General features: G+C 47.2%; 1 protein-coding gene across 1 annotated transcript in view; it reads left to right on the top strand.

The window, feature by feature from the left end:
- The first annotated feature begins 4,920 nt into the window (after nucleotides 1-4,920).
- Nucleotides 4,921-12,705, top strand: part of Nek2 (NIMA related kinase 2) — a 13,667-nt gene continuing 5,882 nt past the window's right edge. The window contains exons 1-6 of the mRNA XM_028760782.1: nucleotides 4,921-5,016; nucleotides 5,472-5,689; nucleotides 5,956-6,196; nucleotides 10,256-10,338; nucleotides 10,989-11,115; nucleotides 11,908-12,127. Coding sequence (XP_028616615.1) covers nucleotides 4,921-5,016; nucleotides 5,472-5,689; nucleotides 5,956-6,196; nucleotides 10,256-10,338; nucleotides 10,989-11,115; nucleotides 11,908-12,127 — 985 coding nt within the window. The remainder of the gene's footprint in view (nucleotides 5,017-5,471; nucleotides 5,690-5,955; nucleotides 6,197-10,255; nucleotides 10,339-10,988; nucleotides 11,116-11,907; nucleotides 12,128-12,705) is intronic.

Raw genomic sequence — 12,705 nt, forward strand, 5'->3', positions numbered from 1 at the left:
GTGGTCTGTCCTGCTGGCAGCACCAGCAGAGTCCCTGCCACTATCTACGTATCTCTCTAGCACTCCTCACTGAGCATATCCTGTTTTAAAAATGTTTTGAACTGAAATAGAATCTCATTGTTTCCCTCTTCTATGTACCCCTCCCACGCCCCCCATTTTTAATTGGCAGACCCTTTTTCTTTATTGTTGTTACACACACACACATATATATGTATATGTATATATACGCACAGGTACATATAAATACACCCTGCTGAGTCTGTTTCTGTTGTCTTGAAAGGCCCCCGGATAGTGGAGACCCCCACTCAAGCCACAGGAGATTATGGCCATCCAATGACTCACGAGACACCGATCTTGATGCAACCGGAAAAGGCTTTAATTGGGGATCAGCCGGCTGAGGCCCGAGACTCACAAGAGGAGTGATGACCACGAGGCCAGAGGGAGAAGGGTATTTAAAGGAGAAAACCACAAACCAGGGGGGATGAGGGAGAATCATAAAAACATCAGCAGACAGTATCATAAAAACAGTGGAAGATCCCCAGGCCATTCAAGCATGTGGGAAATACACTCTGTGTACTTATTTTTTCAAGAATTTAATCTTGTTTAATCATCCATCATGTGGCCAGCCAGTCCTTGGAACAGCCCAGATGACTGGTATTTTCTTTTTGGTAAACCAGTTCCTAGAACCCAGAGCCCAGAGCCTATGAACCAGATGACCCGCATTCTTGGTTCTGTCTTTTTGTGGTCGGCTAATGTTCTTGGAGCAAAGATGGCCTGGCTTCAGCCTCTATATGCTAGGGGTGTCAAAAAAGGTTTATTCTTTTCAGTCTATGTGTGTAAGGTTCCAAGGAAGACCATTTGGCATTGGACAAACAATTCCTGGGAGAGCCTACCTCTCCTCCCAGCAGTTGCCATCTTTCTTTGTCTACAGAAAGGACCCTGAGAACCTGTTCCTCTTCCACATGGACGTGTCTGCTGATGCTGGCATTGTTCCAGACTTTTCCTCCTTATGCAGCCATTTCTAGAGAGGCTGTTCACAGCAGGTGTCTTGGTCCTCTGGTTCCTCAGATCTCTCTGCTCCCTATTCGTTTGCTTTTCCTGAACCATAGACAAAGGTGCTGAGTGTACATGTATCCATTGAGGCTGGGCTCCCCATGACCTGTTGATTTCTGCATTGTGGGGTTTCTGTGATGGGCTCCATTTGCTGTGAAGAGAGTCCTCTTTGATGAGGGGTGGGAGCTGCCCTGATCTGGGAAAGGTAGGTTGAGCACCTGCTTTAAATTTTTGAGACAGTGTGTCGTGATGTCATCTGATTGTTACAAAAAACCTCCCCCTTTATTTTTCTTTGCATAAATCTTTACTAATAACGTTAAAACATTGTTTTTTTTTTGTTTGGTTTGTTTTTGAGACAGGGTTTCTCTGTGTAGCCCTGGCTGTCCTGGAACTCACTCTGTAGACCAGGCTGGCCTCGAACTCAGAAATCCGCCTGCCTCTGCCTCCCAAGTGCTGGGATTAAAGGCGTGCGCCACCACCGCCCGGCTTCGTTAAAACATTGTCATAAGCCCAGATTTCAAACTGCCCCAAGTAATCCCCCAAGATGAGACTCACTCACAAAATGTCTGACCTGGCCTCCTCCTAGCCCAGTCTTGGAATCTTCGGGTGGTGCAGAGCCACTCCTTATTCTGCAGTGGTGTACAGCCCCCTAGTGGCCATGTTCTGTCAGTACACAGAGGCTCCTGGAGGACAGCCTGCTGTGTCTTGGGTTCTGGGGACCCTTTAGTGAACAGAGCTAATGGATGCTACCTTTAGCTAAGAGAAGGAAGACAAAAAAGTAGCAAATTCAGGACAACAATCAGGAGCTTGATTCGGACATGGTACAGCTGAGCAGCTCAGAGGCTGCCTAGAAAGTGCACTGTGGGGCCAGGGCACAGTGCAAAAGATCCCGCTCTTGAGACAGCACCAACTGTTAATGGGAACTGACAACAGAAGCAGATTGGGCAAGTATGGCTCATAGTATGAGCCAGGTCCTGCAGGAGGCGGACAGCTGCCCAGAGCAGGGTAGGCTCATCTCTCCGTCCTCTGCTGATTCCTGTTGCCCCCCCCACACCCCGTCCTCACCCACATCCCTGTACTGAGGACTGAACTCAGGGTCTTGTGTTTGTTGGATGAACTCTATACTACTGAGAGGAATCCCCAAGCCCACCCCTTTCCCACTTTGGTAGTTACAATTTGTCCTGCGAATCCTCCCCTGTCCTTTTTATTATTATGGTGGTCATTGTGGCTGAACATTCTCACCTAGAGCCTCTCTCTATACTCCCAGGATGGCTCCCTCAAGCTATGCAGGCTCAGCCTCAGAGCTGAATACTTCAGGGATCACTAAGAATCTCTGTGTAAGTCTTAATAACAGGCCTACTTCGTCTTTATTTAACACAGCCTTTTTTTTTTTTTTTTTTGGTTTTTCGAGACAGGGTTTCTCTGTGTAGCCCTGGCTATCCTGGAACTCACTCTGTAGACCAGGCTGGCCTCGAACTCAGAAATCCACCTGCCTCTGCCTCCCAAGTGCTGGGATTAAAGGCGTGCGCCACCACCGCCCGGCGAATGTTTTCTTTTATAAGCTGGCTTGGTCATAGTGTTTCTTCACAGCAATAGAAAAGAAACTAAGCAAGGACCTAAGAACTTTTAGGGTGTGTCTTCTCCATTCAATTAATTTAACATAAACCCTCAAAGGCATGCTCCGAGGCTAACAATCTACACCATTTCCTCAGGTGTACCCAAAGGCTTGACCTCTAGGTGGTTCTAGATCCTGTCACGTGGACAATTAACAGTAACCTTGATGGGGTAAGGCATGAGGTAGGGATACGAGTGGAATTTCTCACAAATGGAATAGCAGGAATAGTGCTGAGAAGCTGAGAAAGTGTGTTTGTTGGGTTTGGAGCAGAGAGTAAGAACTCTTTGTTCAGAAAGAAAATGAAGGGTTGGGTGTGAAGCAGGATAGCCAAGGAACTCAACACGAGTATCAATACACACATACACACATGCACAGACCACACATCACACACAACACACACACATAACATACCACATTTATCACATACAACACACAATACACATATAACATACCATACATATCACATATAACACTCTACACATCATAAACACCACACCCCACTTAGACACATACACACAATACACCACACGTGTCACATACATCACACTCCATATAAATGACCTCAGCTATTTGTGGCTCCTTATATAATATCCGAGATCTAAATTAATCCTACTCCTTTGGGGTGAGACAATGTCCTTGAATGTTAATTTAAAAGTTCTCCTGGCTGGCAATTCCAATTAGCTTATACTAAATTCAGCGCACGAAATAAATTCTTTATTTTTAACATAAGAAGGCTTCTAATTCTTATTAATAGGACATCGGGTTCTTTTCAATCACCCCATGAACAGATATTTTAAGAACAACGACCCATTTATGCAACAGATTAGTAGCTTTCTGGTAACACACATTATCCTCCAGATGCCCTGGACGGAAGACTTCAGTTCCCTTTTCTCAAGTCGAAGTCAATGGTTGTGTGAGCTGAAGTCAGTAAACCGCATTCAGCCCCCCGATTGGGAACATTTTTTTCCTTTTTTTTTGAGACAGGGTTTCTCTGTGTAGCCCTGGCTGTCCTGGGACTCACGCTGTAGACCAGGCTGGCCTCGAACTCAGAAATCTGTCTGCCTCTGCCTCCCAAGTGCTGGGATTAAAGGCGTGCACCACCACAGCCTGGCACATTTTTTTCCTAATAAACTTTTTGGTAGATGTTTTAGAAGTAAAATTTGACGTTGAGGTGACCACTATGTTCTGGATGCTTCCGTACTCGATCCCTAAGCTTTGGCTACGTTTCTATGTTGACAGGTCTCGCAGTTCAATGTTCAGAGATATAGACTATGTTAACTGTGTCCAGAAAACACATGTCAACTCTACGTTATTAATATTATTATTTTTAATTTTTTATTGATATTATTATTATTATTATTATTATTATTATTAAATCAGTTCTCTCTTCTGGGCAGTGGCGCCTAGCAAATACAGGCTGAGTTTCCATTTCCTCATGGAAAGATAGGAACACAGGTTTCTCTCTCTCTCTCTCTCTCTCTCTCTCTCTCTCTCTCTCTCTCTCTCTCTCTCTCTCTCTCTCGGCGGGGGGTGTCTTTCTCGCAGGTGGGGGTAAGGCAGGGCCCTTCTACAAAGCTCAGGACGTCCTTGAAGTTACTATGTAGACCAGGCTGGCCTCCAGCTCACAGAGATCTGCCTCAGTGCGCCACCATGCCCACCGTGCCCGGCTGGAACAGGGATGCCGGCTCTCTAGGTGTGAGGAATATAAAGTGTTCGGCGCACTCACCGCGTCCCTCAGAGTCACCAAATCCCCAACACACACCAGTTTACATTAAGGGGCCGCGAGCAGAGGAGTTAGAAAAGGGTGGGGATCAAAGTGGAAAGGTCAAAAGGCCAGAGCCTCCAGCCTGAGAGCCTTAGACTTCCGTCACCATAGCGACCTCAGCGACGGACGGAATTACCCAGGCCCCAACAGGCTCTGCGATCTCAGGTCCCTGGGGTCCTCGGCGTGGCGGGTACTAGGTAGAGCCGCAAGACGCAGACACCCACGCCGACGCGGTTGCCTAGCGACACGCATTTTCCCAGGATGCCTAGCAGTGTTGTGTTTTCTCAGCCAATCAGAGCTGAGATGCACCTTCGCTGTGGACCAATAGAGCGCGAGGCCGAGGCCCGCGACGGTTGACCCAGCGGCTGGTAGCTCGCGGGCTCAGGCAGGCTGACGAGGGGCTCGGGGGTCGGCGCGGTTGGCCTGCAGCGGGCGATCCTGGGCTCCGAGCGGCGCGGTGGTGCGGTTGTAGGGGTGGCCGCTCGCCATGCCGTCCCGGGTGGAGGACTACGAGGTGCTGTACAGCATCGGCACCGGCTCCTACGGCCGCTGTCAGAAGATTCGGAGGAAGAGCGACGGCAAGGTGAGGCGCCGGGCAGCCCTTCCTAGGGGGGCTTAGGGAGAAGCGAGCGTCGCCCACGCTGGGAAAGGGCAGAGCGGCCATCTGAACTCTCGTGAAGGCCCCGACTGTAGCCTCCTAAGAAGGGAAGGGTCCGCCGGCGGGCTGCCGCGGCTAGGAACCGGTTGGGGCTGGAGGCGCCAATCGGCGGCGAGCAGAAAGACGAGCTCACGTGACCTGCTTTGCGGCTGAGCCCTGCGCCGTCCCGGACTCAGGCGCAGGGGATGGTGCCGCCCACGTTATCCCGGGAGGGTCTTCCCATTAAATCAACCCGGTCTAGACTCCCTCACTGACACAACCCATTGAGTTGTAGGAGATACTGCAACGGGACGTAGTTGTTTTGTTCTTCAACTTTGGGAATTTCGTCCTTTGTCTCCGAGGACAGTAGATCCTCACACCTTGGAAATGTTGTGTTTCAGATCCTGGTGTGGAAAGAACTTGACTATGGCTCCATGACGGAGGTGGAGAAGCAGATGCTTGTGTCCGAAGTGAATTTGCTTCGGGAGCTGAAACATCCAAACATCGTCCGTTACTATGATCGTATTATTGACCGAACCAACACAACCCTGTACATCGTAATGGAATACTGTGAGGGAGGGGACCTGGCTAGTGTCATTACAAAGGGGACCAAGGATAGGTAAGCAGAAAGGGTCTAGTTTTGTGGTTGTTAAGTACGTTATGTTGACAACAGGGACAGACCCCTTAATAATGTGGTAAAATGTTCCTGTGTTTGTTTGGTGGCGGCATAATATGTTGAAAAGTCCTTAGCAAATCAATTCCCACAGTTGCTATCTAATAATAATTTACTTCCATGCTTGCACACTTTGACAGCGTAAATGATTTGTCCCGTATTGAAAATGATTTTATTAAGGATTGTGAAATGTGTGATTGCTTTTGCTCCAGACAATACTTGGAGGAAGAGTTTGTCCTTCGAGTGATGACTCAGTTGACACTGGCCCTGAAAGAGTGTCACAGAAGGAGTGATGGTGGCCATACTGTGCTTCACCGGGATCTGAAGCCAGCCAATGTCTTCCTGGACAGCAAACACAATGTCAAGCTTGGGGACTTTGGACTAGCTAGAATATTAAATCACGACACAAGTTTTGCAAAAACGTTTGTTGGCACACCCTATTACATGTCTCCTGTGAGTATTTCAGAATTTAACTTTTTTTTTTTTCTTTTCTGTGACAGGGTTTCTCAGTGTAGCCCTGGCTGTCCTGGAACTCACTTTGTAGACTAGGCTGTCCTCAAACTCAAAGTGATCCTCCTGCCTCTGCCTCCCAAGTGCTGGGATTAAAGGTGTGAGCCACCACACCTGGCCCAAAATTCAACTTTTTAATATTTTAGGCAAATAAAGCATTCAGATGCAAAGAACCTAGACTTGGGTTGCTAATAAATCCAGTAGCCCAGAATTCACAATACAGTTTAAGTTTTGACTTTTTACTTTATTCTCCTAATATTGGGTGTTGAACCTAGACCTTCAGGCATTTGAGGTAAGCACTATGCCACTGAGTTACAGCCCAAATTGTTTTATATATAGTATATATTTTTAAAATGTTTATTTATGTATATGTAATATATGTGTCTTGTGAGTGAGTGCTGTGTGTGTGTGGTGGAGGCCAGAAGAGGGAGGGAGTGGACTCGCCCATCCCACACACTCATGCTGATGCTGGAGTGCTAGGCAACTGGGAGCTGCCTGACCAGATGCTGGGAATTGAACTCAGGTCCTGTGGAAGAACAGCAGGTGCTTTACCACCGACCTCTCTAATCCCTCTTAGATTATTTTTCAAAGAGGCTTCCTGCCAAACAGTTCCTCTGTATTCAACTAGAGCTTTAAAAAGAAAAATCAAAGACTTATTTGTGTGTATGGGTGTTTTGTCTACATGTATGTAAGTGTACCACGTGTGTGCCAAATGCCCAAGGGGGTCAGAAGACAGCATTGGATTCTTTGAAACCAAAGTTATGGATGGATTGAGCTGTCTGGTGGAGGCTGGAAACTAAGCCCAGGTCTTCTGTAAAAGCAACAAGTGTTGTTAACTATTAAGTTGTCTTCCAGTGTCCCCCAGTCCCCAGGAATTCACTGTGTAGTTCCGGCTAGCCTGGAGCTCAACCGAGACCTGTCCGTCTCTGCAGGGATTAGAGGTGTACCCCACAGTGCTCAGCTTTGTTTTTTTTTTTTTTTTTTTTTGTTATGTTTGTTTTTTTTTGTTTGTTTGCTTTTTTGGTTTTTCAAGACAGGGTTTCTCTGTATGGCCCTGGCTGTCCTGGAACTCACTCTGTAGACCAGGCTGGCCTTGAACTCAGAAATTTGCCTGCCTCTGCCTCCCAAGTGCTGGGATTAAAGGTGTGTGCCACCACTGCCAGGCTTTTTTTGTTTTTAAATGACCACAAAGTGCTAAATGAACAAGGTTACAAATAATGTTTAAGGTAACAGTGTTTCCAAAGGTGTCAGTGAAATAGTATTTAAAGGCAACAGTGTTTCCCAAGATGTCAGTCCTGAAGTGGTGATCTCAGACTCCTTGGGAGGAATTTTTTTTTTAACATACAGAGTCCTGGACCCAGAGTTAAAGTCCTGCTGGTCGCGTTGTATCTGCAGGAAGTCTAGATGAACTTAGATGCTCAGGTGCTTGGTGCTGCTTATGAGTTTAGGACCCAGGCCCAGGGATGGTGCTTCCACCTTTAGGGTGGGCCCTTCCAGCTGAGCTAAGCCAGTCTAGACTCCCCTGCTGATGTACATAGTCTTGTCCTAGGTGATTTTAGATACTGTTGGGTGGACAGTATTTACCCTCACAGTAGCCTTATGTTTGATGAGGCTCAGGGCTTCTCACATTGTCGTCCAGTTTTTAGTATTAATTTCTGTATGTCCTGTTCTTGCTGCTCCTCTGCATTTACAGTGCTTCCAAATGTCTCACCATCATAAAGTGCCCTTTGTGCATATTCTTGTATGAATTAGGCCTCATTTCTGATTATTAGATTGTAGAACAATTGTTGGGGCAAGAACATGACAGGTTTTTAATCTGTCATTAGATGTCAAGGTCAGGGCAAGCCTTTAATCCCAGTCTGATCTACATAGTGAGAGATCCTGTCTCAAAAAACCAAAACAAAGCAAAAGTAATATACCAGCCAACCTCAAGTTTATAAGGGACAACACTGCTGTGTAAGTGTATAACTAGAGGATTCTTTAGTAGTTCACAGAGATTGTCAGAATTTTCCAGATATATAATCACACCAGTAGAACTGGTGACAATATAAAACCTTGTGAGTTTGTGACTATTTTCAGAGCAGGGCAGTTTTCCCATGGTGTCGTGTTCCACACAGCTTGATTACAAAGGAAGTCACCCAGAAGTTAGCACCTGCACGGTCTTTTGTGCCTCCTTTTCCCACGTGCCCTTGTGACTGAAGGAGCTCAGTTTCCCTGAGACATACGCTAGGAGAAGTAAGCAGAGTGTTTGTTCCTGCTTTAGAACCGTGGGGTGGGGGTGGGGGTGTTTACATTCATGTATTCATGGGTAGATAGATAGATAGCTATGTGTGTATATGAATAGGTGACTACAAATGCATAGTTAAGCTTTTCTACCTGTATCTACTGAGATGTCAGCTAGATGCATGTTTTGGTTACTCCAACTTTTTCTATAATTCAGTTATTTTGATTTAGAAAATGTGATGTGTGTGTGTTTAAGCCAGAAGAGGGCATCATTCCCCTGGAGCTGGAGTTACAGGCAGTTGTTAGCTAATGGGCTCTCAACCTGAACAACCTCTCTAGCCTCTTGCTTTGATTTTCTTCTGTACCTTGGTGTTTGCCTGTCTATATGTCTGTGTGAGGTTGTTGGATTCCCTGGAACTGGAGTTACAGACAGTTGTGAGCTGTTATGTGGGTGCTCCGGAAGAGCGGTGAGTGCTTTTAATTGCTAAGCCATCTCTCTAGCCCTTATTTATTTTTGAGACAAGAGTCTCAAGTAGCTCAGGCTGGCCATGATGGAGGATGACCATGAACCCCTGACCCTCTACCTCCATCTCTCAGGAGCAGGGTTAGAGGTGGGGTCCCCCAGCTAGTCCTCTGATTGTAAAAATGGAGTTTCTACTCAGTGTCTACAACTGGATGTAGTCCCAGCTTTTGGAGGCTGCGGCAGGTGTCTGAGACCCTTGTCTCTAAACAAAATTGAGGATAGCAGGGAAAGCTCTCTCACCATTGCCTCTGGATTGTAAATGTCCACATTTTATTCGTGAAAGTGAAATAGTGAGCGAATTACTCATGAAGTTGCCAGGACAAGACCATTGCCCTTTTTTATTATAAACATGAGGATAAGGTGGAAGCCGCCATCTTTGCTACTGTAGTCTAAGCTACATTAGTCTTTTGGATATGAAATTTTGAAAATTTTTGCTAAAGATAGAAAATTTAACATTTTTCTTCTCTCTCTTTTTCTCTCTTTCTCTTTCTCTCTTTCGCTCAAATTTTACTTTATATGTATGAGAGTGTTTTGTTTTCATGGACACCAGAAGGGGGGGAATCAAATCATATTGTAGGTAGTTGTGAGATACCATGTGGTTGCTGGGAACTGAACTCAGGACCTCTGGAAGAGCAGCCCATGCTCTTCACTGCTGAGCCATCTCTCCAGCCCCATTTTTTCTTCTTAATGGACTATTACCAAACATTGAGGTTCTTTTCTGTCTTGTGTTCAGTGTAGTGAATTATTTATTGTAGGCTTCATTTTGGTTGTTTTTGTTTGTTGGTTTTTTCTCATACACCTAGGCTTCCTAGAACTTGTGTAGCTGAGAATAACTTTGAAGTTTTTAAAGAAGATTTTATTTATTTTTATTTTATGTGTATGTGTTTTTCCTGAATATATGTACAGCCTGGGAGACGACAGGGCATTGGATCCCCTGGAATTGGAGTCATAGATTGTAATGAGCTGCCGTGTGGGGACTGGGAGGGACACCTGGCTCCTGCAGGAGCATCGGTCATGTCTTGGCTGTTGAGCTGTGTCTCTAGCCCGTTGTTGTGTTCTGGTCCTCATGCCTCGACCTCCTAAGTGCCGGGGTTAGGAACATGAGCTACCACACCACGGTTATTTCGTGTTTGGGATCCAGCCCAGGACTTTCTGCCTGCTAAGCAAGCACTCTGTCAGCCTAGCTGTACCCCAGCCTTCAGGTTGAAACAAAACAAGCTCTCACCTCCTTGGTACTTTCTTACCTTCTCCTTTAGGAGCAGATGAGCCGCCTGTCCTACAACGAGAAGTCGGACATCTGGTCGCTGGGCTGCCTGCTGTATGAGCTGTGTGCGCTGATGTGAGTGTGCAGAGACCGGCCTGTCCGCTGCTCACACTCTGGGCCCTGTTAGAATAGCAACAACAAAAAGCCCGACTTCTACAAATTTAGAATTGAACCTGTGGGGCTGGGTCCTGCTTTGTTCCAGGATCTGTGTTTGCCAGTGGGACTGATGCTGAGCTGGAGGGCAGTGTGTAGATCAGGCCAACATGGCAGGTGCAGCAGGGGTCCTGGCGAGGGGTGTGTGGTTGGCAGACAGGAAGGGTTGTGAGTCTTGACACTTTCCCCAGAACCACCGTTGTGCAGGGACAAAGGAGAGACTTTCCATCACACTGGAGACAATTTGGGCTGTCCTTCCAGAACTAGTAGGCAGAAGCTGCGGGCACTGCTGCAGAATGTCTAAAATGTATGGACACACCCCAAGTCAGAGCTGTTCAACCCTAAAGTACAGCAGTATGGCCTCTCCACAGTACGGCGGCGACACTGCTAACTATAGCCAAGGAAGAGTCCCAGCTGAGGAAGTAGAATGGAGGCAGACGCCAGCCCCCAGTTACTCCTGCCCTTCGTGTTCATTTAACATTTCTATAACTCCTTTCTCTCCTGTGCCCTCCCCTCTCCCTTCTCTCTCTTTTCCCTCCTTTTCATTTTTATTTTTATCTTTTAAATCACAGGCCACCGTTTACAGCTTTCAACCAGAAAGAGTTAGCTGGGAAAATCAGGGAAGGGAGATTCAGGCGCATCCCCTACCGCTACTCAGATGGCTTGAATGACCTCATCACTCGCATGCTGAATTTAAAGGTAATGGTTACAAGGCACCGTGTGTCCTGTCTGGGTCTCTGTGTACTTTGGAGGCGTACTCTGTGTAAAGGCCGGTGAGAACTAAGGAAGTGTCGGTCTCCCCGGCTCAAATCCTTTTAGCACAGGTGGATGCTCACCGTGTGCAGACATGCCTCCTCAACTGCTGTGGCCTCTCTTCCTGTTTTCCTTGCTGTCTTCTGCCACAGTGATGGGTGGTTAGGGAGGACTGAGGAAAGGCCGAGGTCAGAGCTGCAGTGGTACGGGAAGGACCAGAAGGTGCTGTGTTCCTTTCCTCACTGTGAGGGATTCCGGATTATGAGGGGAAGGTAAACAGCGGACAGTGAAAGTATCCTGAAATGGTCTCTGGCTGGTGGGATGGGAGGCAGGTGGTCTTTGTTGGCTGAGGAAAGTGAAGCGGGGAGCTGTGGGTTTGTGGAGGATGCAGGGGTGGAGGGTGGGGAGGCAGACTGATAGGATTGTCGTGAGGATGTTCTCCTTGGTATGAGAAACCAGTCCCACTTTCCCAGAGCAGCCCTGTGATGCCCAGTGTAGGTAGGTGTGGGGAGTTCTGCTGGCCTGAGTCAGCTCCTTAGAATCAGCGAGAAAGGGGAAACAGGTAGATAAACCCACATCATCATGTAGACCCAGTCCTTTGTGACCGTGAACTTGTCTTTCCAGGTGTTTAACCTGATATCTCTAGATGCAGGGACCGTCTTTTGTCTTGTTTACCCTGCTAATGTTAGCAGATTTTCTAAAGATGTCTCTGATCTGCCTGCCACACTGTTTCTTCAGGACTACCATCGCCCTTCAGTGGAAGAAATTCTGGAGAGCCCTTTGATAGCAGACTTGGTTGCAGAAGAGCAGAAGAGAAATGTGGAGAGGAGAGGCCGGCGCTCAGGAGAGCCTGTGAAGCTGCAGGACTCCAGCCCCGCGCTGAGTGAGCTCAAGCTGAAGGAGAGGCAGCTGCAGGAACGAGAGCGAGCACTCAGAGCTCGGGAGGACAGCCTGGAGCGTGAGTGGTGCCCAGAGCCAGGGAGCCAGCGTGCTGCAGTGGGGAGGTGGGGAGGTGGGGCCGAGGTCTGAAGAGAAGAGCTTATATGCACAGGCTGTTAGAACCTTTTGATTCTTTTTAGTTGTGGGTCCTGGGGATTGAACTCAGGATCTACAGTGAGCTACATCCCAGCACTTTTCTCTCGAGCTAGGATCTCTCTGAGTTGCCCAGGCTAACTTTCCATCCTTCTGCTCCAGCATCTACGTAGCTGGGTTACAGGCCTGTGTCACCAAGCCTGTCAGAAAGAACCTTTATAAACCAGTGGTTCTCATGTGGGTTGTGACCCCTTTGGGGGGTTCAAATGACCCTTTTACATGGGTCACCTAAGACCATCAGATAACTCGTATTTCCTATGAGAGTCCACTCCTTTGTCCATCTCCAGGTGGTACACACACATGCAGATGTGCCCTCATACAAGAACCAGATGGGGTACATCATGACAACCCTATCACATATACCCTGAACATATATATACATATATATATATACATATATACATACATATATACATATATGTATGTGTGTGTGTGTGTGTGTGT

Source organism: Grammomys surdaster, unplaced genomic scaffold (genome assembly GCF_004785775.1).
Source record: "Grammomys surdaster isolate TR1022 unplaced genomic scaffold, NIH_TR_1.0 130, whole genome shotgun sequence".
NCBI classification, from domain to species: Eukaryota; Metazoa; Chordata; class Mammalia; order Rodentia; family Muridae; genus Grammomys; species Grammomys surdaster.